General features: G+C 37.7%; 1 protein-coding gene across 1 annotated transcript in view; it reads left to right on the forward strand.

The window, feature by feature from the left end:
• The window catches only part of VTA1 (vesicle trafficking 1), a 76,171-nt gene that overhangs the window by 8,128 nt on the left and 42,770 nt on the right, over window positions 1-25,273 (forward strand). Inside the window, exons 2-4 of the mRNA XM_032795012.2 lie at window positions 12,742-12,836; window positions 16,635-16,762; window positions 17,957-18,032. Of these exons, the coding sequence (XP_032650903.1) occupies window positions 12,742-12,836; window positions 16,635-16,762; window positions 17,957-18,032 (299 nt within the window). The remainder of the gene's footprint in view (window positions 1-12,741; window positions 12,837-16,634; window positions 16,763-17,956; window positions 18,033-25,273) is intronic.

A 25,273-nucleotide genomic window follows, 5' to 3' on the forward strand; every position in this document is an offset into this window, starting at 1 on the left:
GGAAATGCCCTTTCCAAGCTCTGTTTCTGACAGCCAGCATGCAAGCCATGTGGAATGCTGTGTGTGAGAGAATAGGCGTGGGTGGGAGGGTTGGCTGCGTCATCTTACAAGACTGCATGCTGACATGCTCTCAGCCCCTCAAAAACCCACTCTCTCTCCCCTCACATACACACAACACACTTCCTGTCACACTCCACCCTACATTTGAAAAGCACGTTGCAGTCACTTGCATGGAATAGCTGCCCATAATGCACTGCTCCCAATGCTGCTGCAAGTGCCACAAATGTGGCCACGCCAGTGTGCAAGCAGCTGTCAGTGTGGACAGACTTCAGCGCTTTCCCTACTGCGCTGTACGAAGGTGGGTTTAACTCACAGCGCTCTACATCTGCAAGTGTAGCCATGCCCTCAGTCTTTGCCTGGAAGAACCAGGGATGAGTGTATTTCATTCTTCAACCTACTAATCCTCTAAATTTCTAACAAAGGCAAACAAATTTTCCATTTGTGATACATTTTCACACAGGCCATTAAAGAGAGGAAGGATGGTCCGGTGTTAGGGCAGTAGCCAAAGACTTGGGATCAAGTCCCTGCTCTGCCACAGACTTTTTCTGTGACCTTAGACAAGTCACTTAGCCTTTCTGTGCCTCAGTTCAGCATTAGAAAATGGGAATTATAGTATTCTCCTGCCTCAAAAGAGAGATGTGAGGATAAATACATTTGTTTGTGAAGCACTTAGATACTATGGTAATGAGGGCCATAGATAGAACTTACACTTTTAACCCCTCCCCCTCCCCGGAAAAAAAAAAACAGGGCAGGGAAGTTTCCTTTTATTCTTTCAGCTAGTATTTTAAAAACAGATGATTTTTCATTTCCCTTGGTTACGTCAATAAGAGAAACCAAGCAAATGTAAAACCTGTCTTCAACCCTTGTCAACAATTTTCTTAAGTTTTTTGTGGCTTTTTTCTTTATAGCGTATATGTATCTCATGCTGCATACTAAGCAAACAGATAGTGATGAGACAAAAAAGACTTTTTAAAAAATGTTTTCTCCTGACCAACATAACTTTATTTTTATGAGTAATTTATTTTATTATGAAGCTTAAGATCAGAATCTGTTAGGTTGTGTAAAGCTTTTAACTTGGAAAGCCATTGATTTGCTATCTTTAGCTCTGTTTAAAGTATTCGGGATGTATGGAGTTGTTAAAGCTGAAGTAAGATTTTAGAAAGTGCATTGGATTGACTCTGATAGTGTACTTGGAGATAGTGTGTTGTTTTGATTGTTTTGTGGAAGTGCAATAATCTGACCATTAAAGATGCAGATATTAATACTAACCATTTAAAAGATTAACACCTGATACTTTTTAGGTAATGTTTGCAAGTCTACAGATCAAGTTATTGCCCATTGTCGTCTTCCTCATAATATTTTAAGCTTTCCTTATGTTTGCTCTGACCATAGCCAGCAACTTCATTGTAATTTATGGGGCAACCCCCTGGTACCTTTCCTTTGACTGAGAACCTAGATCTATTGTATTTCTATCTCCCTTGAGAGTAGATGAACAGGGTATTCATCTCAATGACCATGAGTATCCTCTAATTAAAATCAGCAATTTTAAATTCATGTATTTTTTTAATCCTGTTTTTTAGAGAATAAGAAAGTAAAATTTTAATCAGTCTAAATACATTGACAGCTATGTTGCTGCAAAGTATTTAGCTTAACTAGATCAGACTTTTTTTAGTTTTATTCATACTTTATGTAGAAGGACCAGAAGTTGGTCTTTTAAATAATAGCACTGAAAGACCAGAGCTTGGAAGAGTGAATTCATTCTTTTTCTCGGATTCCTAATGGAGATTTGTAAAGCCTATTTGCATTACCAGCTGAACTTCAGAGTTGGAACATGTTTGTAATTGCAGATATAACTGTATTTTCCAATTAATTCATTTTATTTAACAAGCTGGTGTTCTTCAGAGAAGAGTATATTCTAAAACAGTTGTTTATAATTTTCAACAAAATTTTTTTGGAACAGTATTAAGTTTGTAGTATTAATAGTACAATATGTATCCCCTACATAGTGTTTTGAAAAATGAGACCACCCAGCACATATGCAACATTGTGGTAAGTTTTAAAATGTGGTACTGTAAATGATCCCCCTCAATTCCAGGATTTGGAATACTATTAAACATGAACTGAAAATAGATTTTTTTTTTTTCTTGTATGGGATTTTTTTTACTTTTTTAAGGTAGTTTGGCTATTTTTTCCTCCCAAAAGAAAAAAAAATTTTCTTCTGCTTGTATTTTTCCTTAGAAATATCAGGAATTTCAAGTTTTGTTATTTTTGGGGAGGACTTATTGTTTGACTCAAACGCTTTTTCAGTCAAACTCTTACTGTTTGACTTTTTGCCCATCTACATCTCCCATGTTATGTAATTGGGGGGGGGGGGAAGAAGTATGACCCTTCAAGGTGCTTTTTTGTATATATGTATATATACTGCAAAATTGGTAACGTACTGAGTCAGTTAATTCAGGTGAGTTAGACTTGGCCATCCTGAAAAAGTAGCATGATGAATACTAAAACTACTAATTCCATAGTGGAATAAACAGTGGTGCAAGTAGAAATGGTTTCTTGTGGGTACATTTCACTCATGGGAGGGACATAAGGGAGAGGCATGTGACCTCCCCATCTGACCTCCAGTGTGAGTCCTCCCCAGCCTGGGCCCTTCCCTACCCTCCGGGTGATCAACATCCATAACCTGAGGGAGGGGGTCTGACTGTCCTCCTCCCGCTGCGCTGTAGACCTCTGCTGTACAGACTCCAGGCAGGAGGACTCAGGAGACGCATCTGCATGGAAGGGCTGGGGACTGAGCTGGGGGTGGTACAGCCGTGCTGGAGGAGCATGAAAGAAGTTATTATTTCTGTTGCTACAGAACAGTTGTCCACATAGGATTGAATGGGTCTGGAAATCAGGGTGGATTGACTTTCAAATGAAGGCAATTTAAATCATGATTTAAATCACCAAATGGAAATCCTTAATGTAAATAGCAAACCCTATGGCACCTTAAAGACTAACAGACGTGTTGGAGCATGAGCTTTCATGGGTGAATACCCACTTCGTCGACATGCATCCAGTGAAGTGGGTATTCACTCACGAAAGCTCATGCTTCAATACATCTGTTAATCTATAAGGTGCCACAGGACTCTTTGCTGCTTTTACAGATCCAGACTAACACGGCTACCTCTCTGATACTTGATTTAAATAGTCGATGTTAGTCAACTTTTCCATTTATACTTTAGTTACTTCCTAAACAAAGTTGCATTCTCATTGATCGATATAACCATTAAAACATGTTCACTTACAACTAAATAAAGCCTTTGTGCTAGATTTGGTACATCTTTTTTCTACCTAAGAGAGTATGCTGTAACTATATACGTATATTTAAGCAACAATATATAGCTTTATATTTTCAGATACTTATTAATTGTACATTTTATATGTTAGAAAATAGTGAATAATGTATTGCTTGTTTATAACAACAAAATAATTTTTTGCTCATGATTTGTGTCAAGCTGGATTAGGATGATAATTGGAATTTAATTAAATGCACAAAACATCATATAAAATTTATATTTATTAAAACAACCTTAAATGTCATGGGCACAAACTTCTCTTACCAGAACATATTTCACATTTACAACTAAATGATTTAAAAAAGAAACAGAGGTATTAGTTGTAGTCAGTGAATACAGTTGATTACTGGTATTTCACGTGAGCCTGGCAAAATTTTCAAATATGTCTAAGTGAAAGTGACTGGAGCTTAAGTTCCTACTTGCCTAAGTCTGTTGAAAATCAGACAACCTAAGTTACTTGAGCTGTGTTTCAGACTTTAAAATAAGTAAATCTCAGGCCCTCCTTCTTTGTTTTTATGCATAGGCATTTTCAATTCCCAATCGATTTCTCAACTTTGAATGAATTAGTCCACATGAAGAAAATAGTCTCTCTATGCCTGCAAAAGAGGATACAGTTATCAGAAGCTAGTTTAGCAGTTCAGCATGATATGGTTCCAGGTGCTTAGCTCCTGACTTCTACGAGTTCAGTGGTGTGACTTTCTTTAAAACATAATCAGCAAACATATATTGCTTGAATGGTTCACCTCCAACCCTGAAATTTATTATGGTTGGTATGACTTGAAGGGTGACTATTAGATGCCCATGTCATAGCAGATGCATCTTCTTCAGCAGTTTGGCATCCACTCTGGTACTTTGGATTGAGAATATTGGCAAGAAAATGAGGTGGAGTAAGTGCTTGACCTATCTGTTTCTTTCCTGCCTTAACATTGTCGAGTATTTCTTTCTTCAGTGTCCTTTCCAAATTTCAGCAGTATCACCAGTACAGCAGCAATCTTTCTGCAGTTTGTTCAAAGCTATGGAAATAGGTTTCAGTGTTTTCAGCATATCTTCTATATTTCTCTTTAGTGCAATGTTGACTGCTTTGTCTGTGATAGTTCCATCTATTTTGTCATGATTTTCTTCATAAATTGTCATCAGAATAGGCCAATAGCTCAAAACATTCAGCCATTGAATTCCATTGTAAATCTTGGGGGAGAAATAGTTTGGATCCTGTTGCTCTCCAGTAAAGCTGAAATAAAGTGGTTATTACTGAAGTAGTTTTAAATTTCAACAATATTTTCCTTTATTCCTAGAGTTTTACTTAAGTCTTTGGCTAAAATATGCATCAGATGAGCTCTGCTCCCATATGTTGTAAGTTTCATGTTCCCTCAATTACCTTCTAGATTTCTTCTCATCTTTGCTACATTTGCAGCATTGTCTGTGATAAAGCTTCACTTTGATACTTTAATTTTTGTTCACAGTTTTATAGTTTTTACTGCTACTTCTTTTTAGTATTCTGCTATATAATCATTTCCTGATGTATTTGTCTGCTGACAGAAGATATTCTATTTTACAGAAACAACTGATACAACAGGATCATTGTGTACATTTCTTCACCCATCAAGACTCAGATTAAGGCATTTCCCATCCATGTTTTTTGCGCGCTGTTCAATTTCTTTCTCATACACTGTATCCAGCAAACTTCCAGCAGTGTCTGCTCTACTGGGTGGAGTGTAGCCTCGTCATAATGATTGAACCATGTCAATGAAATGTTTTGTTCTAAACAAGATGAAAGGGGGGAATTTGTTGCATAAATAAATGAAAATTTGTTGCAATCTTTTCATCTATGGAGTCTTGCTGGAATTTGCTGGTCCTGATTACAACTCATCCATGGTTTTACTGGATGATGATGACAGTACTTTTTGGATACTTACTTTTTGGTAACTTACTGCTGATGTGTGTTTAGTTGCAGTGCTGCTGGTGGTACACATTGCAGATGGTGGGCATTCATAATCCCTTATGTCTAAGAAGGACCCTGAAACAAAAAGGAAATCGCTCACTGAATATTACTCAGTGCACTGCTTAAAAAAAATGATTGTAAATGCAAGATTCCTCCTAATGCAAATGTTTGTAACACATTTTAATGATAAAATTTATTCTAAACCAAGTTTTATAGGGAAGATAATTAATAAATATACAGATTAACTAAATCTATTTAAACTCTTACCTCTAGCAGCATACCAAACAGGTTAGGAAAAAAAGGGGTTTAAAAGTTAAAATTCATAAATATCTAATAGAACTTTATTTTTAAACAGGAAATCTTCTCCTAGGACAGGGGTAGGCAACCTATGGCATGTGTGCCAAAGGTGGCATGTGAGGTGATTTTTAGTGGCACTCATACTACCCGGGTCCTGGCCACTGGTCCGGGAGGCTCTGCATTTTAATTTAATTTTAAATGAAGCTTCTTAAACATTTAAAAAACTTAATTTACTTTACATACAACAATAGTTTAGTTATAGCTTATAGACTTATAAAAAGAGGCCTTCTAAAAACGTTAAAATGTATTACCGGCACGCGAAACCTTAAATTAGAGTGAATAAATGAAGACTCGGCACACCACTTCTGAAAGGTTGCCGACTCCAACCTAATTTGTTTGATTATATTGAGCAGTAAAAAATAATTTCAGAAGTCCAGCATTAACAGTAATAATATAGTTGATAAATATTCCTACAAAAAATTCATGTGCCAATTATATTTGCATACAAACATTTTGAAATTCATAAGTAAGTAACCCTCCCAAAACGCAATTTTATTACAATAACTTGTCATAGATTATCATTTATTAGCATACTAGGACCTGGTAGGTATCCATAAGAATGATGCAAAAATAAATTTACTAACCAGTTGATTCAGATTGTTTAAGCATGTCCACATTATCATCTTCAGGTCATTTATTTCTGAGGAGTATTTTTCATTATGGTGTTTCATTCTGTCAGTTAGGACTTGCACCTATTTTGCATATGTTCCTGTTTTACCCAATGGTAGAGGAGTTTCTTGAAAATCTTCCGGAGTAGGATCTTTTTATGACCTTCAGCCAAGACGGTTTTTTCCTCTGGTTCCCAGGTGTTGAAATCAACACTAGAGGCTGCACTCTGAAGAATACTGTTCCTTCTTCCCACAGGGTCTTGCTTGAACACCAATATTGCTCTTTTTTTTTTTTTTTTTTTTGCACACTTTTGTATTTTTCCAGAGCCAATGAAACAGCCATTTATACATAAAATGGCAAATGTTGCAATCCTTAAACACAAGAGAACACCTTTCTCCTATGCCTCTTTTTTTTTTTTTTTTTTTTTTTTTTGCACACTTTGTTTCTTATCCCTTGTTACATAAACTGGATCCACCCCTCCCCAATTCTTCATCCTGGGGGAAAAAAACAAACTAACAGCTATGGAAGATTTCTACTCGTGTAACTCACACGCATTTTGCACTGCAGTATTTTATTTATTTAGAGACAGAGAGAGAGACAGATGAGAAATTAATGGATCTCTATTTGTTTGTATCTCATTCTGTGTACACATGCAAGGAGACGGAGCAACGCCATTTACTTGAAGTGCCTAGAACCATCTAAAGCAAGGGCTTGTAGTTACTAGGCAAGTTAGTGCTCTTCCATTAACTGGAGAGTAAGCTTCTGTGGTGAGTTGACTCATAAATAGTCATAATTTTGAGAACTGAGCCTGTCAGGGACAAGCTATAAAATAGGAGTAAGAGACGGAGGTGGGCTCAATGGATGATCCTGATCCAATACAAGATGGGGCTCTCCTGGAGTCAGAGGCCAGGTCTCAATGTCCCCCACAGCATCAATCCCTTACTACAGTACATGACCTGTTGTGCCACATTCTTAAAGCTTGATCTAAAAAATTAGATGTTTTTCCTCTGATTTTTAATTTGTCTAGAAAAGCATTCTTTAACTCAACACTTTTGATGGTGACAGTCATAGATTCAACATATTTATTAAATATTTTAAGAGATTATAATAATGTTAGACCATAACATATTTTTATTAAATTCAGAATTCATTTTAAACAAGTTCATTTTTAAAAAGAAAATCTCATCATAATTTACATAAAATAAAAAGTCAGAATTAAATTTTAAAAAATCCAACTTAAAAAAATATGTATATGTATATTTCTTTTAATCTGCCCTCCTAGAGAGAGAACTACCTATTCGTCATTAGAATTCGATCATCCCTCTAGGCCAGAGTAGAAGCATGTGGTGGGGCTAGCAGCTACCAATAATATCGATTCTGTGGATAGAACTTCATTTGCTGCTATTTTATTTTTATTTAGTACTAAATTCATTTAAAAAAGAAAAAAAGTTTGTTATCCTGGCTGAAATCTGGAATAATTTACTATGTTATAGAAATGAGTGTTATGCACAAATTAAAGACAAACTACTCACAGAGAAATTGTGCTGTGCATTAGCAAAGGAGGAATGAACTAGTATTGCGTGACACGAATAAAAGCAGAACAGTTTGTGTCGAAGCTCATTGTATAATTCCTTCCAGCACGCCCACACTTAGTATTTACTGAACAAAGATTAAGGACAACAGATTGAAACATAAATATTCAGTTGCTTGGAAAAACATTTTTCTGCTAATTATTACTGCCAAGTCTCTTTGACTTTGAAGATAAATGTCCTGTCTTAAAAAAATAAAAAAAAGTCAAGAAAAGAAATAGAAACAAACTGTTATTGATTAGTAAAACATATTTCTATCTTTGTGTATCAAAAGATTTAAAGCGATTTCAATAATACATTACTAGCAAGTACTCCTTGCAGTATTAAATGATGGTGGCAGTAGCTTACTCCACAAACGTTTCTTTACCTCTCCACCCCCCCAGTCTCTGCATGTTGATTTAGTTTTGTTTGAGTAGACAAAATTTGAACTGCTAAAATATTTCATTAATTTTAAGAACATGGGAGCAAAGGTAACATAGTTTTGTAATTATATGTTAAGCAAATTGCTTGAAACAGAGGTGAGATTAGAAGTGAGTAATCAGCATCTTTTATTCATCTTCAGATATCTCACATCTGTACCACAAGTAGTAATGAAGATTTGTAGTTCGCTTTTTTCCTGACAAAGAATACCAAAGTGCTTCTAACAGGTCCAGTTAAGACTTTGGAAATGTGTGTGTTCTTGCAGCTGGAATGTATGATTAACTATGGCTTTTATTTCAGAAGTTACAACTGCTTGGCTTTCTTTCCACTGAGTATATTTTTGATCTAAAGGTTAACATCAAGTGGCTGCCTTCATTTTAAGCCTAGCTCTTCAGTTTGCACAGTGTTATTGGTTCCTTTAAGGACAAGCACTAAATACATTGTTTCAAGTTTAACAGAAGAGAAGTAATTGGAAAATGAGCTTCATAATCATCTTGATGTAAAATGACATCTTGAGCCATTAAGCTCTTGTGTAAAGTGTTCTCATTGTTTTAAAAGGAGACACCTTTGGCTGAAATAATACAGTTTTAATATAAAGCATAAGGAGAATTTCATTCTGTGCTGTCTGTGATATTAAGCAACTTAGCCTCCCTATGAGGCTATTAGAAATCAAACATTGTCAGACAAAACAGAATGTGTGTGACTTTAGCAAGTATCATAGCTATATGTTCTATTGCTTTTGCAATATTACGGAAACTAAAATATCTGGGTTTAAGGGAATGTAAGCAATTCAGTCTATTTTCTTTAAGAAAAGAAATGAGGAAATATCATTGATGATTTATTAACGTTTGGGTTCCCTCAGCAAATTGGTGGGAAGAGGTGGGGATTTGATTTCTCACTTGGGAGTTGCGCTGAACATTGAGAACTCCTATCTTTCTTAGCAATGCTTAGGGCCTAGTAAGTTTTGTCTTCTGGCTATTAGGTGTCTGTTAAAAAATTTAGTAAAGGAACAACCTGGACTTGAGAAGAAGAATTGGGCATCACTGCCTACAGCTCAGTGAAGATATCTGCTTGTTGTGCAATTGCAGTCAGAATAACAAATACGTGAAGCCCTTATCCTTCAAACACCTACACGCATGCTCAACCTCACTTTTGGACTGTAGTAAAATTAAGTATATCGTTGTGGGATCGGGACCTGAGTTTGCATAAGCAACCGGATGGAGAAAAATATAATGCTTATGGCTTACTGCCAACTGGAATACTTTGGTCATCCCTTCTTTAAAAGAATATTTCAGTGTGTTTCTAGGGGGGCGGGGGAGGAGGGCTAGAGAAGGGTCACAAAAATGATTAGAAGCATGGAAACACTTTCATATGAAGAGAGATTGAAAAGATTAGGTTTGTTTACCTTAGAAAGGAGACATCAAAAAAGTACATAAAACAATTAATGGAATAGAGGATGTAGATGGGACATTACTATTTTCTCCCTGTCTTAGGAGCAACAAATGCAAAAGTGAAAACCAAGAAATATTTTTTGCATAAATCTGAATTAGATCATCACTGATGTTATTGAGTCCAAAAAATTAATAGAATTGAAAAAGAGCTTAGATATTTATATGCATAACAAGAATATCCAGAGTTTTTATAGTTAATACAACAAATTTTAGAGGAGATATTAAATCTCATTCTACCAGGTTTTATGCGAAACTCTATTAAAAATTAGGATGAGACCTTATGTGGGGAGGTAGGTTATTCTGCATGAGCCTAACACAGTGTTTCTTGTCAGCTCCTCTGAAGCCTCTGGTGCTGGCCATCATCAGAAATCACTGGACTAGTTGGTTTGTTGATCTGATCCAGTATGGTGATTTCTATGTTCCTGTAACACAGCCATGAGGGGCAAAAAGTAGGGAAAAAATCTAGTGTGTTTTTAAAATGTATTTAATTGTATCTGGGACCACAAACACTAAAATGCCATAATCATATGGTTAGCCCTTACTGCGGGGCAGAGTTAAAGTTGTTTGGGTGCTTTCCATGTGCTTATTTTAATATGTTTGGTTTTCTTTTAAGTGTATCCTTAATTCTAAATTTTGTGGATTTGTAATGCTTGATTTTAGGATAATTGCAGCACCTTGGAGGGTAGAAAAATTACTGGTACATACTCTTAAACTTAACTATATCTTAATGTAGGTGGGGTGTTGGGAGATGGGATAAGGATAAGGGGGTTACATATGATAAATTCCGTCTGCTTTTAAACTTACTGCATTTCTTTCAGTTGCCAAACTCTTATTTTCAGTTGCTCAGAGCTTTTACCCAAAACACATCTTTTGGATTGAAGTTCCTATTCAGTCTCAAAATTAGAACTTTGTTTTTGTTTTTTGTTTATTGTATTGTTGATTGTACAGCTGTTAGGCTATTTTTTAAATTATCCAAATGTGTACAGGGAGGAGTCAGAAGGCAAAAGTACTTTATTTTTCATCTGCTAAAAAATGTTTGTCTTTCTTGTGGTTAAATAACTCAGATTTATTTTAACATTTTAAAACTTGGCCAGTGCATGATCCTGAATAAGGAGTGCATACTTCGTCTGGTTTGAAGAAATTTGGTTTTGAAATAATGTGGTATTTGGCCCATGTGAGGTACATTTTCTAAACTTTGGAAAGACTTACCAAATTGTGAGACTCATTGTTCAAACCTAATCACTGATAGCCAAGGTGATTCTGTTGTACTTCAGAATCACTGGAGGAAGCTTGGAGCCAGCAAGTTCAATATGCCCTCTGATTTATCTGCATTCAGAGTGGGAGTTGCTGGTTCCCTACCACAACCACTCTCAAGTCCCTCTGCCAGTTGCAAAATCCGCTTGTTACACCTAACCATCCTGCCCCTCTAGGCAATTTTATTGGATGTAATATATTATGATGTGGAGGGGAGACAGATTGATAACTTCAGCATTAATTCACTGGAGTTGCTGAGGCAGTTTCCAATTTACTGTGCATTCATTTTATGGTGATATTTATTTTATAATAATAAAGTGAGTATGTTCTATTCTTGCAACAAAATATCGTGGTTAGATGACTCCACATACATTTAGTGACCCATTTACTTTTTAGTTTCAACCACTGTATGGGCATATCTTTGTAAAAAAAAGTCTCCACATTTCCTTCCTTCCTTCCCTTCCCCCTCCTCCACCCCCGCTCGCCAACATAACATAGAATTATTGGTTTGTGTTCCATGTTAAAAAAAATATGGAGAAAAGAACCTTTGCGTTTTTATCCTATTACTGTGAAATAGATAAATAAGATAAACCAAGTGGAAAAATAAAATGGAGGAAATCTGGATTCTGTATCAACTACTGTGGATTGTGCTTTTTAAATTTTTACATAGTATAGGACAGGGGTGGCCAAACTCTGGTTCGCAAGCCGCATGTAGCTCTTTTACAGTTGGAGTGCTCCACAAGCTGCACTTTATGTCCCTCCCCCCATTCTCCACCTATCAGACTGGGGGCGAGGAGCTCGGGGCTTCTGCCCTGCGTCAGGGCAATGGGGCTTCAGCCCCGCTGGCATGCGTGCTGGAGCTCAGGGCTTCAGCCTTGTCAGGTGCCTCCTGCAGGGTGGAAGCCTCGTGCCCCAACAGACACGCCCAGCTCTCAAACTTCTGAAGATTATCAGAGAGTCAGTAAGTTTGGCCACCTCTGGTATAGAGCATAATTTCAAACCTTGTTTAAGAATCATAGAATCATAGATTATTAGGGTTGGAATGGACCTCAGGAGATCAGGTACAGTAATTTCAGGGAAAGGGGTAACTTCAAAATACTTCTCTGGATAGAGAATCTGCATTTTGAGACTACAAAATGAAAATTCTTGTTTAAATTCCAAAAATATTAAAATTGGACAGGTTGGTTATACCTGTCAAACTTTAAATTTAATCCTATTAAATCAAGATTTAAAAAAAAAAAACTATTAGAAGAGAAACTTAAACTCTAAACCTATTAGTTAATTGGGATCAGCTCCTGACATATGCTTTTCTTTCAAAAAGGAGGCCTCTTAATGAGGGAAATGGATCTATAACTCTTAATTATCACTCTAATTCGGATAAACTCTTATACCTAAGGGAGATGAAATAAGATAGTGTTTATTTGCAAATGTTTCGTTATAGTTATATTTTAGGTCTCAGTCTGCAAAAACTTCCTGATTGAAATCAATTGATTACTAAGTGCAAAAAGTGAAGCACATGCATAAATCTTTGCGGAATCCAGTTTGCCCGAAGTCTGCAATAACGAATGTACTTGAACACTCAATAGGGTCAGAGTTGTGATTTTACAATGTGAAAATGAAATAGTTTCTAAGAATATCTGGTTTTGGGGCAGAGAGAGACACACACACACTTAATTACTTACTTACTTCATTAGTGACCTTTGAATATTTTGTCTTCTTTTAAGGCCGTTTGTATGCTATGCAGACTGGGATGAAGCTTGACAGTAAAACCCCAGAGTGCCGCAAATTTTTATCCAAACTAATGGATCAGTTGGAAACTGTAAGTAGTTGTGGGGTTGTTGTTTTTTTGCTTTACTATTACAGAATCTGCTACTCCCTCAGTTTTAAAAAATTCATCTTTAAACAATTGGAATTGCTTTTCCCTTAGCATTACTTAATGAAACAAACCTATAGGTGCAAGCATACTGTTTAATTGTTGTAATGTATTGTTTTTAAATTAGGATTGAAAAGGGGTAGAGGGTCTACATATATTTACACAAACCTAACTGAAATCTAATACAAACAAAATGTTTACAATAAAATTCCACGTGAAGTAAACATGTTACAATGATACTTTATTTAAACTCTACTGAGAAATTAGATGACCCAAGTATAGGATTTTCAAAAGTGCTCATTCATGGCATATCTTTTCTCCTACTGAAGTCAATGAAAGTTTTACCATTGACATCAGTGGATGTGGTTAACCCAGTGCTGACTCCTTTTGAAAATCTTACCCCAAATGTCTTGCTGGAAGGAATAAATCTCTTCCCATTCTGGTAAGATCAACTAACATAACAATCTAAAATGTTAAGATCTGTCATAATTTCTGAACTCGATCAGTCAAGTATTCATAATGTGGCAACCTTAATCTTACTCACTTATTATATAAATAATCATCTGAGCCTCTGAGAAGCAAGGACCCATACTGTGCAAAAGAAAAAAGTATCTTAAACTGAAGAGGAGTAAATTGGAAAAGGAAATGCATGGTTGACTACATCAATAAAGTTATAGAAACTGAATGCCACCTAATGACTTCTAATGTAAAATTCCTGTTGCCCTTCATAGAGTTGTCTTCCTTTCTCTCCTCCCTGGTGAAGGAAAGCTATACTTGGAAAATATTTTTTTATCACCATCATGCCAGTTATGAAAGATATTGCATATGTCCTCAAAGTGGTCGTTTTTTGAGCTATTCTGATCTCTGATAACAAATCTTTGAACATGTAATGAAAATGGACTAGTAAGCAATGGAGGGAACACAGAAGTGAAGTATTGATGGAAGTCTATCCCACTCTGCAGAGATGCAGCCCAAGATGGAGTATCTGCATTGTGTTCATGATCTATCTTAGAATAGAGTGAATTGTGATGATCGAATCTGGAGGTGACTAATGCATGGATCACTGTGGCCAGAGCCTCATCTGGGAGTAAGCAGTAAAGTTTACTAGCAGACTGCAGTGGAAGGAGGATTTTTTATTTATTTTTTTAATACCACTGATACTATCTGATACCTTAGCTTAGGGATGTGTTAAAGAGATTCAGAAAGCATTACATTATTTGAATATGAAGCCAAAGACAATGTACCAGCTAGTTCTTCAAAGCATTTTTCTTACCAGCACTGCCTCAGTCTTGTCTATGTTCAGTCTGAGCGTGCTGTTAATTCAGTAGCTCCTGTCTTGTTGGCATAATGACATTCTTGCATAGCTTTTATCTTTCGAAAATGCTATATACAGGAAAGTGACATTGACATGTTGTCATTGGAGCCTGTTGTATCATGCCACATCTTCAAATGGTCTTATGGGGGAAAAAAGGGGAGATTGAATAACTTCTGTGTCTCGGAGAAGAGCAATTTCCCATCACCAATCTCTGAATCCTCTTGGAAATAAGCGACTGGAGCAGTAGTACTACGCCATCTACTTCAACTGTGTTATCTAGGTGGTCCAATAGCACCGTTTGGTTCATATCTGAAAAAAGGTCAAATAATTTGAGCACTGAGATGTGGCCTCTACCCATTGCAATAAGAAGTTGTCTCCATGGTGTGCCCCTGTCTGAAGCTCAGCTGTGGAGAATCAAGGATGTTGCATATGTCATTTTTTGTTAGTTAATTGTTGCCCTTTTCTCTCTCTTGCCTAGGAATGGGAGGCTGGAGACAGAAGTATAGTTGGAAGGTTCTCAAGCATCAGATTCTTTTTTTTTAGTGCTTGCACAGGCTAGCATTTTTGGGTTATTTGTCATTTTATCTTCTCTGAAGGAGACATTGATGATTTGTTAACAACAGGCATAATTCTTTTTCACTAGCCAGCAGACGCATAGAAATGTCTTTCTGGTCTGGCTTACATATTCCTCAGGGCTTTTTGAGCTTTTGTGGATGTGATAGGTCAGACTTTGTCACGGATGGTGAGGTACAAACAGTTATCATGCTTAGTCAGATGCAGATGCTGTATAACTGTAAAAGTAACATGGCTTAAAGAATAATAACTGAGGTGTCTGGAAATTACCAGGAACAAAATTTCTTATGAAAATCATTATTTTGTAAATAATCATGGTTAATTATTATTTAATACTGTATATTTGTAACTGCATTATAAAATATTTTACATATTTTGTGTGGATATACCTCTGCATTAGATAATTGTATTATCTTACATGGTTCTAGCAAAGTAAATCCATTGTGCATGCTTTTAGGTTTGAATTATAAACCATAATTTAGTACATAATGTCCAGCCTCAGCACTACAGTGCTCTCTGGGGAAGAATTTCAAAGGCATAGCTTTAGATACCTAATTCCCATTGACTTTCAATGAGAGTTAGGCACCTGTGTGCTATTTGAGCCTTTGAATATCTATTACTTTATATTGGAGTACATTTATTAAAACTTCCCCTTTATATGTAAAATCTTGGCTAAGGAAATCTGCATGAAATGGCAGAGTTCATCTTCAATAAATAAAAGCAATGACTACAAGTTCGCATGTTTTAGGTCAAATATGAGTCTGACAAAATTACTTACAAATAATGATAATTTACTGGGAAGAAAAATAAGTTTTCTCAAATACCAGTTGTTTAGTAACGTAACTATGACGATAATGTTTAATTTACCTTTGTAAAGAAAAAGAACTATTTGTGATAATGTTTACATTTCAGGTCTAAACTCTCAAGGGGCTGTTTTGGGGTATTTTGTGTGCTTTTTACATTGCTGTAGGGGTTCCTAATATTATAGATGTCTAGCCTGTAAAATTAAACTTTATTCATGTACACCCTTTGGAAAAAAAAATACCATTCAAAGTTGCCTTTACAATTTTTGGCAATATAGAAGTTGTATGTTTGTGCTACGTGTAGTATTCCTATTTTTTGTTCTGTAAGGATAAACTGAGATTTCTTTAAATGCAAACAGTAAGTCTATTCAGGAGCCCTACATCCACCTGTTGTAACTGTACCAGTGTTATTTACTTTGCGGATTTTATTAGGAAACCTGAGGCTTCTTGTACTCTGTAACATCTTTGAAAAGAGGTCTTTGAATTGCAGTTCACTGCTTAGACTGAGCATTCCAGTAAATATTTAGGTCATTAGAGGAGTCAGGTTAGAGCTGGGACTTCCTTTTTATTAGATCTGAGTTTTTATTAAATACTATAATGTGCAGCACAAAAATGTTTTGTAAGACATAAAAAATATATAGTCACACTGATCTACAGTGTGACTCTATGAAACACACATTATGAATTGAGTAGTGTTCAATCCTTACTCAGAGTTCAGAACATACGGTCTTTCAGATAGTGGAAAAAATGATGTACAGTACTTTAGATATTCCTTCCCGGCAATGTGTGCATATTCTTTCAGTATTTCTAAAGACCATTGTGAAGAATGCTTCTATGTTAATACACATAGTTCAGAGCTATTAGTTCATAATATTTTCTCCCCAAAAGGCTGCGCTCTGTCATAATATAAGAAACTGAAGTGAAGTTGTTAATCATGTCTCTGTGTTTAATTGCATCTGGATTGTTTTGAATTAGCAAACTGATCCTATATCCTTGAAATTCAATTACTGGGAACTAGTCAGTAACCAGATATGTATTTTTAACTTGCTTCAGATGAAAAAGCAGCTGGGTGATAATGAAGCTATTACTCAGGAAATAGTTGGCTGTGCCCATGTGGAGAATTATGCTTTGAAAATGTTTCTATATGCAGACAATGAAGATAGAGCTGGGCGATTTCACAAGTAAGTGAAGAATGAAAGCAAATGGCTGAAAGTATCTTTAGATTTATGACTTAGATTAGGTAATGAAGACAAGAGTCCAGAAATTCAAATATCCAAACTCTGTCGTTCTTTCCTGATTTATGGAAAAAACATTGGGTTGTCATCTGCTGATTGCTCTTGGTGGTTTTTTATTATAAAATGGCTAGCATCTCTGAATGGCTTTGAGTATATTGTGCCTTATTTTTTTGGCAAATTATGTACCTCGTTTTGAAAACAGCCTTATATTGACCTAAGAAGAGAGACTCCTGAGACCAATACTGAATCATTGTCATCAAACATGACAAAAGTATTTCTACAGCTGTACTACAAAAATATCTATGATGACACATCACTAATGTGGTTTGATTTATGGTATTACTAGAAAATAATAATAATAATGGCTAATTATTTTTATGAAAATACATTAGAATGTCTTACGAATTGGCATATACAGAGCAAAACTCCAGATCAATTTTGAAAAAATCTGTATTTTGCCTTATAGTTAAAGAGGCATTATCAATTTAAATTGACCTCTAGATCCAAATATTGTGGATAAAGTTTTTTAAACTATGTTCATTTATTGCAAATTTCAGTGACAATTGTTTTTTTTAACAAATAAACATTTCCCTACAGTGTTTGATAATAGTGTTATGACAAAGTTAAGGTTAGTGACTTTGACTCTAAACAAAAGTGAAACTGATTTAATTATTTTTCATTGTCCAATCTGAAAGAAACATCAAAGCTCTAATAATAAGGAAAATTCTTTTAATCATGTGGTGTCAGTAGCAAAGATTAGAAATTTTGAGTGGAGAGATTACGTCATATAATTTTAAAGTTTATAGTATCTCTTTAACTCATTTTTTAAGCACCAATAATAAGCAAAATTCTTAATATTGCTATGGTACTACATGTCAAATAGTTTCTTATTCAGTTTGTCTGTGTTACTGTTTTAAGACTTTATTATTAAAATAATACTTATGTAGGACTATCCAGATTAAACTTATTGAAAAAAAAGAATGTGCACCTGACTGCAATGAAAAATTGTAACAACTAAGATATGAATTGTCAAATCTACTTTTAGAGATTGTTAGGCCTAAAAATGCTTACCTTTAAAACCTAATACTAGTGATATTCAGCATAAGAAACTAAAGTTAACATGATGTTTGTTTCTTGTAGAAACATGATAAAGTCGTTTTATACTGCAAGTCTCCTGTTAGATGTTTTGTCGGTATTTGGGGAGCTCACTGAAGAGGTAAGTTACACAGGTATACAGTATATCATTGATTGCATCTTTCCAGCTATGACACAAAGACACGGTTTTAGTCTGTTAAAGCTTTGTTTTACCGTTTGGCTCTCAGTATATTAGCTGTTTAATTATGAATATCAGTGTAGATGGGTTTTATTGCCATCTACAGCTTCACTCTTGTGATCATAGGATCTAGAGGGAATCATATCCAGTATTTCCTCCATAAGTGTAATATACAGGTTGTGTGTATTGTCCTTTATGCATAGAAATTTTATATCTGTACGAGTGTTTATCAGTTAGTAATGAACATACTGTGCATTTACTTGGGGAAAAAATATTGTACCAGCTAGAGGGAGGGTCGCCAGGGGAACTGGGGAGGGAAAGTGGGGAAGCCTAAGTCCTCTTCCTCCTCTCTCATTTAAAGAAAAGCGCTTATCACCACTGATAATTAAGGTTGCACTATGTAAAGTTTAAAGTACAATATACATTTTTTGGTGCAACAAATAATAGATATCTTTTAAAAGGTGATGTTTGATGTCAGCAAGTACCAAAGTTCAGTTCACAAATGTACTGCTAATGTCACGAATTGTCACTTTATAAGTATGTTGAGCACTACCAGGACTAGTTTCTGGAAAGCCAATTCTAAATTAAAAATTGCAAGTAACTAAAGTAGACTTGGTTCTAGCCACTTTTTACAGCAGATTGCTTATTCAGGCAAAGACTTCAGACCTGACTGAATGAGATGTCAGTATGCCTGGTAGAAATGAGAACAACCACCAGGACTACTTTAAAGTAGGAATGTCTGCCAGTGGTAGAGTCACCTGCTCTTTCTTACTCTTGCAGCAGGAGATTTAGATTGGAACATACTGGAGCAGTTAAAGTCTAAACAAGATGTTTCATGTTCTTCTATTCCCTTTCTAGAACATAAAACTGAAGGTATTTCTGCAGAATTTACTGAATTAGTCCTGATGGAAAAGTGTGAAAAAAAGGTTGAAACCTTTGGACAGTGAGATAAAAAGAAAGCCATTGCAGACTAGCACAGGCAGATTTCACATCTAGTCAAAGGCAGTTTAGAATAAGATGCTGAAATGTTAAACCACTTGATATCCTAGCAGCAGAAGGATATGTGGTCTTAGCAGCATTTGTGGAAAAACTAATGCCAGAAGTTCTGAATGGGGATGGGATAGAACCTATCCAAATGGAAATTGGCAAAAATTTTCAGTCAGGAAATACCACAGCTATACCCTGACTAGAGAGTTCAGAGTAAAATGATGCTTGCTGTGATCTTTCTCAAAGATAGTTGATAGTGGTCATTTGTTCCCCCTGCCCCCAGATTTTAGCTCAGCTATGCTAGTTAGGAGAAGGGATTTAGCTTCACTTAGGGCTTAAACCCATGGAAGAATGCCAATTGACAGCAATGAAAACTGAATGGGTCCCTTAAAGAACTTGGTAGACAAAGGTGCTTTCACACAAGAACCTGGATTCTAAGTTTACATTACCATCTGACCTGCATCTAATCAGAACTAACCAATACTGTTCAAACTGCAGTTTTTAATCTTCTATAATCCGGGTGCTTGGAACATTGTTCCCCCGAATAGCAGATGGAAATCAATAATTACCTTTTTTTATGTCACATCCCAAGATGTAAGGTCTGACCTGTTTTTCAGACTCCGATTGTTTCCATCAAGTGGAAGATTCAGTTGTCCTTAGAAGTTTGTGGCCTGAAGAAGGGCTTTGTGTAAATTCAAAAGCTTGTCTCTCACCGACAGAAATTGGTCCATTAAAAGATATTACCTCAACACCTTGTCTCTCTAATATCCTGGGATCAACACAATTACAACACTGCATGTAGAAGAATAGATAGCAAAGGTCTCTGAGGCATAACAAAGGCTAAAGACACACTTTCTAAAGAATCATATGAGGGACAATCTTTGGGCTCTTCAGCCGATGTAAACTGTACATCCTTAGCTGACGACCAGCGTGACTGACTCCAACAAGGATTCCAGACCCTAGTTACTCACGTGATCAGTCTCCTATGCAGCCAGACAGTTTGGGGGCTTCTAGCCTGGGTTCTGTGTTTGCACTCTCAGCATAGGATAGAGGAGGAGGAGTAGGGGTACCAGAATCTGAAGAATCCCAGCATTCAGAGGAAGCTGGAAAGCAGAAGCACCCAGATGCAAAGTAACTGCTCTGAAAGGCTGCAACGCCTCTAGCCCCATAAATTCACATTTCCACTTGCCCTCCAGCTCGTCCCCTACACCCAAGTCTCCGAGGACTCAGGTTACACAGTTTCATCTGCTCAGGGGCTGGAACGAGAGCGTATGCATCACTTCCTGTGACTTAAAGTGTCAGGCTGGGTATAGAGGAAAGCAACCAGGCAGACTTCTCTCCTTTCTCATTCCAGATTTGGTAGGAAAAGGAAAAGGAGCCTATGCTGCCAAGACCCCCTCCTGCTAGGGAAGTCTCATGCCAGAATATTCCTAATCATGGGCATGCACAGCACATTTCATTAGGGTGTGCACCCAGGGAAATTTTTTTTTTAAAAGGCAAACATTATAAAGGTTGGAGTGTGGGAGGGGGTGTGGTGTGCAGGAAGGGGGGGCTCAGGGCAAGGGATTGGGGCAGAGGAGGGGTGTGGGGTTTATGAGGGGGCTCAGGGAAGGGGGTTGGGGTGCAGGAGGGGTGTGGAGTGCAGGAGGGGGCTCAGGGAAGGGGGTTGGAGTGCGGAGTGCAGGAGGGGGCTGCGGGAAGGGGGTTGGGTGTGAGGTGCAGGCAGGGGGTTGGAGTGCATGGGGTGTGGGGTGCAGCAGGGGGCTCAGGCCCGGGGGTTGGGGTGCAGGAGGAGTGCCAGGTGCAGGCAGGGGATTTAGGGCAGGGAGTTGGGGTACAGGGTACAGGAGGGGGCTCAGGGCAGGGGGTTGTGGTGCAAGGTGCAGGCAGGGGGCTCAGGGCAGGGAGTAGGGGTGCGGGGTGCAGGCAGGGGGCTAGGGTGCAGGAGGAGTGCGGGCGCAGCAGGGTGCTCAGCAGGGAGTTGGGGGTGGGGTGTAGGAGGGGGCTCAGGGCAGGGGGTTGGCGTGTGAGGTGCAGGTAGGGGCTTGGCAGGGAGTTGGGGTGCAGGCAGGGGACTTAGGACAGGGGTTTGGGGTGTGGGAGGGGTGTGGGGTACGGCGGGGGCTCAGGGCAGGAAGTTGGGTGGGGTGCAGGAGGGGTGCCTGCCTGCCTGCCTGTCCTGGCACCACACTGCGCCGCTCACCACGTCCCTGCGCGGCCCCTGGGGGAGGTGGGGCCCACAGTGCTCTGCGCGCTGCCCTTGCCATGCCTCCAGGTATCTCCCCCAAGCTCCCATTGGCCGTGGTTCAGAGCCCTCCCCGCCACCCCCGGGACGTGGTCCTTTGCTGGCCACTTCTGAGAGTGGCGTGGGGCCTGCGGCCCCACAAGGGGCAAATCCCATGGGCCAGATCCAGTGCCCTGAGGGTCCGGATCTGGCCCGCGGCATTAGGGTGTGTCTGGGCACACCCGGCACACCCCATGCACATGCCTATGTCCCTAATTCTCCATTTTGAGCATCTCATCTTTGCCACCTCCAGCAGAGAGGCTGCAGGGGGAGCTTAGTGATAATGGTGGTTCTTCTATAGACTCCCATTACCAAGACCACAGGTCAGGCAAGGAAATGGAGTAACTGCTCCAGTGGTTCTCCTGTGGCTCAACATTTGCACCCCCACAGAAACAGACCAGTAAAGGGGGAAAAAGCTAACAGGCAAGCATCAGAGTAACCAGCAAGCAACTCCACATTCTTTCAGCAGCAGATCCATCAGGATACACAGCAGCCAGAAATCAGCCATAGCTCACAGGATCGGTACTACCCTGTTCCCCCAGGTAATCCTAACCAACCATGAAGTAGAAGAGATGATCAGGGGAAAGTACCAAATATATATTCTGTCTTTTGAAACTGACAGCTCCTCCCCACAACAGACATGTATGTTCCAACAAAGAGGAATACACATCTAAGCAATGAGGAACACCACCATCTGTTTCTTCAATGCCTCTAGTTAGATTCCTGCTGGACACTCAAAGCTCTGTTCAGTTCAAACCTAAACAGTCACTGCATCCTTTCACACCCCCATGGGAAACTGAGATACTGTATTCTAGATGGAGGAGCAGAAATCAGTATGAGAAGAGGATTAACTGGAAAATGGGGCACCTTAAATGGCAGACGGGCATCCCAGAGCTGCAGCTATAGTGAGAGGAGCATTCTGAATATTGAAAAGAGGAACAACTGCACTTCTCTTAGTTGGATGGCACAGAAGAAGAAACGATGGTGAAGCCAGTATCTAGGTCCTTCTAGTATAAGACATAATTTTGCCCTTTCATGCTCACATAAAGCAAATAGTAGACAAGTAGGCTTTTTTTCCCTGAACAAAATATTAGAGCTCAGCTGGATTATAAGAATTTTGCATTCTTTCTATCTAACAGTCTGTTTGGTTTATACAGCTGTTACTCTCAGATCCAGAGATACAGTTCATGTGGAGAACTCCAAAAGAAGCCCATACTGGTTCAGTGGCAAAGTAAAGGCAGCAATTAGAAATCAAAAGGCAGTATTTAACAAATGGAAAATGGGGGAAATAGATAGCAATCAATATAAATGAGAAGTTATGTAGTGCAGAAAACTGATGAAGGAAGCTAAAGTCAGGAGCGAAAAGGGTCTGGAAGGGTTAAGGACAATAAGAAGTTCCATATATAAAGAACAAAAGAAATCCTAGCAATGGTATAAGCCCTTTATTAGATGGAGATGGATAAAATTGTTAATAATGATACAGAAAAAGTAGAAGTGTTCAGTAAATGCTGTTCTGTGTTTGGAAAGAAATGGGGTGATGAACTCATATCATATGAGGATAATGAAATGTTTTCCTGTCCATTTGTAACTGATATCTACTAGGGATAAATATTTTTAAGTCAGCAGTCTTGGATAACTTGCATGCAACAGTCCTAAAAGGATTAGCTGAGAGATCTGTGGCCCACTGATGTTAATGTTTAATAAATTTTGGACAACTAGGGAAATTCCAGAAGGTAGGGAGAGTGATAATGTTTCCAATATTCAAAAAGTGCAAACAGGATGACCTGGATAGCTATAGACTGGTTAACCTGAAATCAATCCTGGGCAAAATAACAGAATGGCTGAAACAGATTTGATTGACAAAGAATTAAAACATAGGAATATTTTTAATGCTGGTTAACATAATTTTATGAGAAATAGGTCATTTCAAACAAACCTGTTATTTTCTAATGAAATTATAATTTTGATTGATAGTGACTTCCATAGATGTAATATACTTAGACTTTTGTATAGTGTTTGATTCAGTACCACACAGTATTCTGCCTTTTAAAAATAAGCATTATACAATATCACTAGAGCAGTGGTTCTCAACCTTTCCAAATTACTATACCCAAAGTAAAAGAAGCAATAAGAGGCAAAAAGGCATCCTTTAAAAAGTGGAAGTTAAATCCTAGCGAGGAAAATAGAAAGGAGCATAAACACCAGCAAATGACGTGTACAAATACAATTAGGAAGGCCAAAAAAGAATTTGAGGACCAGTTAGCCAAAGACTCAAAGAAGTAACGGCAATTTTTTTTTAAAGTACATCAGCAGCAGGAAGCCTGCTAAACAACCAATGGGTCCACTGGATGATTGAGTGCTGAAGGAGCACTCAAGGACGATAAGGCCATTGCAGAGAAACTAATTGAATTATTTGCATCGCTCTTCACGGCTAAGGATGTTTGCCAGAAGTTAGGAATGAGTGACAGGGAATGGATCACTTGATGATTACCTGTTCCGTCCATTCCCTCTGGGGCACCTGACATTGGCCACTGCCAGAAGACAGATGGAAGGCTAAATGGACCTTTGGTCTTACCCAGTGGAGCCATTCTTATGTTCTTTCAGGAGTCTGATTTGTTTTGCGTACCCCAAGTTTTACCTCACTTAAAAACGACTTGCTTATAAAACCCACAAAAGTGTCATAGCACACAATTATTGAAAAATTGCTTACTTTCTCATTTTTACCACATAATTATAAAATCAATTGGAATATAAATATTGTACTTACATTTCAGTGTATAGTATGTAGAGTAGTATACACTTTTCATAGTCTGTATGAAATTTTAGTTTGTACTGCCTTTACGAGTGCTTTTTACGTAGCTGTTGTAAAACTAGGCAAATATCTAGATGACTTGATGTACCCTGTGATGGGGGTCCTGCAGGTCGAGTTGGGGCACCCCCATGAGCCCAGTGCAGGGTTAGTACATCCAGTCCTACAGTCATTGGGATTCCCCACTTGACTGAAATCACCATCCAGAGCAACAGTCACACAGTGTCTGACTCTGTGCCACAAACATTGACAATTCCTTTTTAGATTAATTTAAAATTGTCTTGTAAATCAACATCAGGAAAGAAACTCCCCTTAAAAGTGGTCTTGAGAGTCTGATTTTTTCAGAACACTCACCTGAACCAAATGTTCTCGGTAGAAAAGATAAATGCATTTCTCTTGTCAGTGCTTACAATGGTCTGTGCAAAAATTCCTGTAAGTGTTCTTTCTACAAAGGAGGCGTTTTCTTTTGCTCATTTTGTGAGGACGGTGGAAACAATGTCAAAAACACAGATTTTTCAATAAAAAGCGTCCTCAGTAACTTTGATTAAATCTAAGCCCTTTGAGAGAAATTGTATCTTTTTTTCAGAAAGTTTCTTGTTGCTTCAGAACATCTTTTGCAAACTGGACAGTGGCCTGTGTCAAACATGCACAATGTTCCATTTGCAGGGTTGGGGTTGGTTTCTTTTTGTTTTGTTTTTTGCCCCCAGAAGGATGTTTCCTACAGCTTCAAGTTGTTTAAATGGAAAAATTAACCCTGAATCTTCTAACAGGAGCTGTTAGGTTGCAACACTAGCTCAAACAATGAATCTTCAGAGTTCCATTTGATTACATTAGCCTTTTAAAATATTTTGTTTAATTAAATGTTTAAGAATAACCTCATCTGTGGGAAGAACTTTCCGTATTAAACATTGGATATAGCCTCATATCAGTTTATAATCCTACTTAAAAAGTGTTAATGGCAGATTTTATCTATAGATATAAAATAATACTGAGCTCATTTTCAATAAATGTTTGTGCTTTCTTCTTTACAGAATGTTCCTGAAGATATTCTATTAAAGGTTGAGAAAGTAAAAACAAGTTGTAGTACAGTTTAGCTATTTAATA

Source organism: Chelonoidis abingdonii, chromosome 3 (assembly GCF_003597395.2).
Source record: "Chelonoidis abingdonii isolate Lonesome George chromosome 3, CheloAbing_2.0, whole genome shotgun sequence".
NCBI lineage: Eukaryota > Metazoa > Chordata > Testudines > Testudinidae > Chelonoidis > Chelonoidis abingdonii.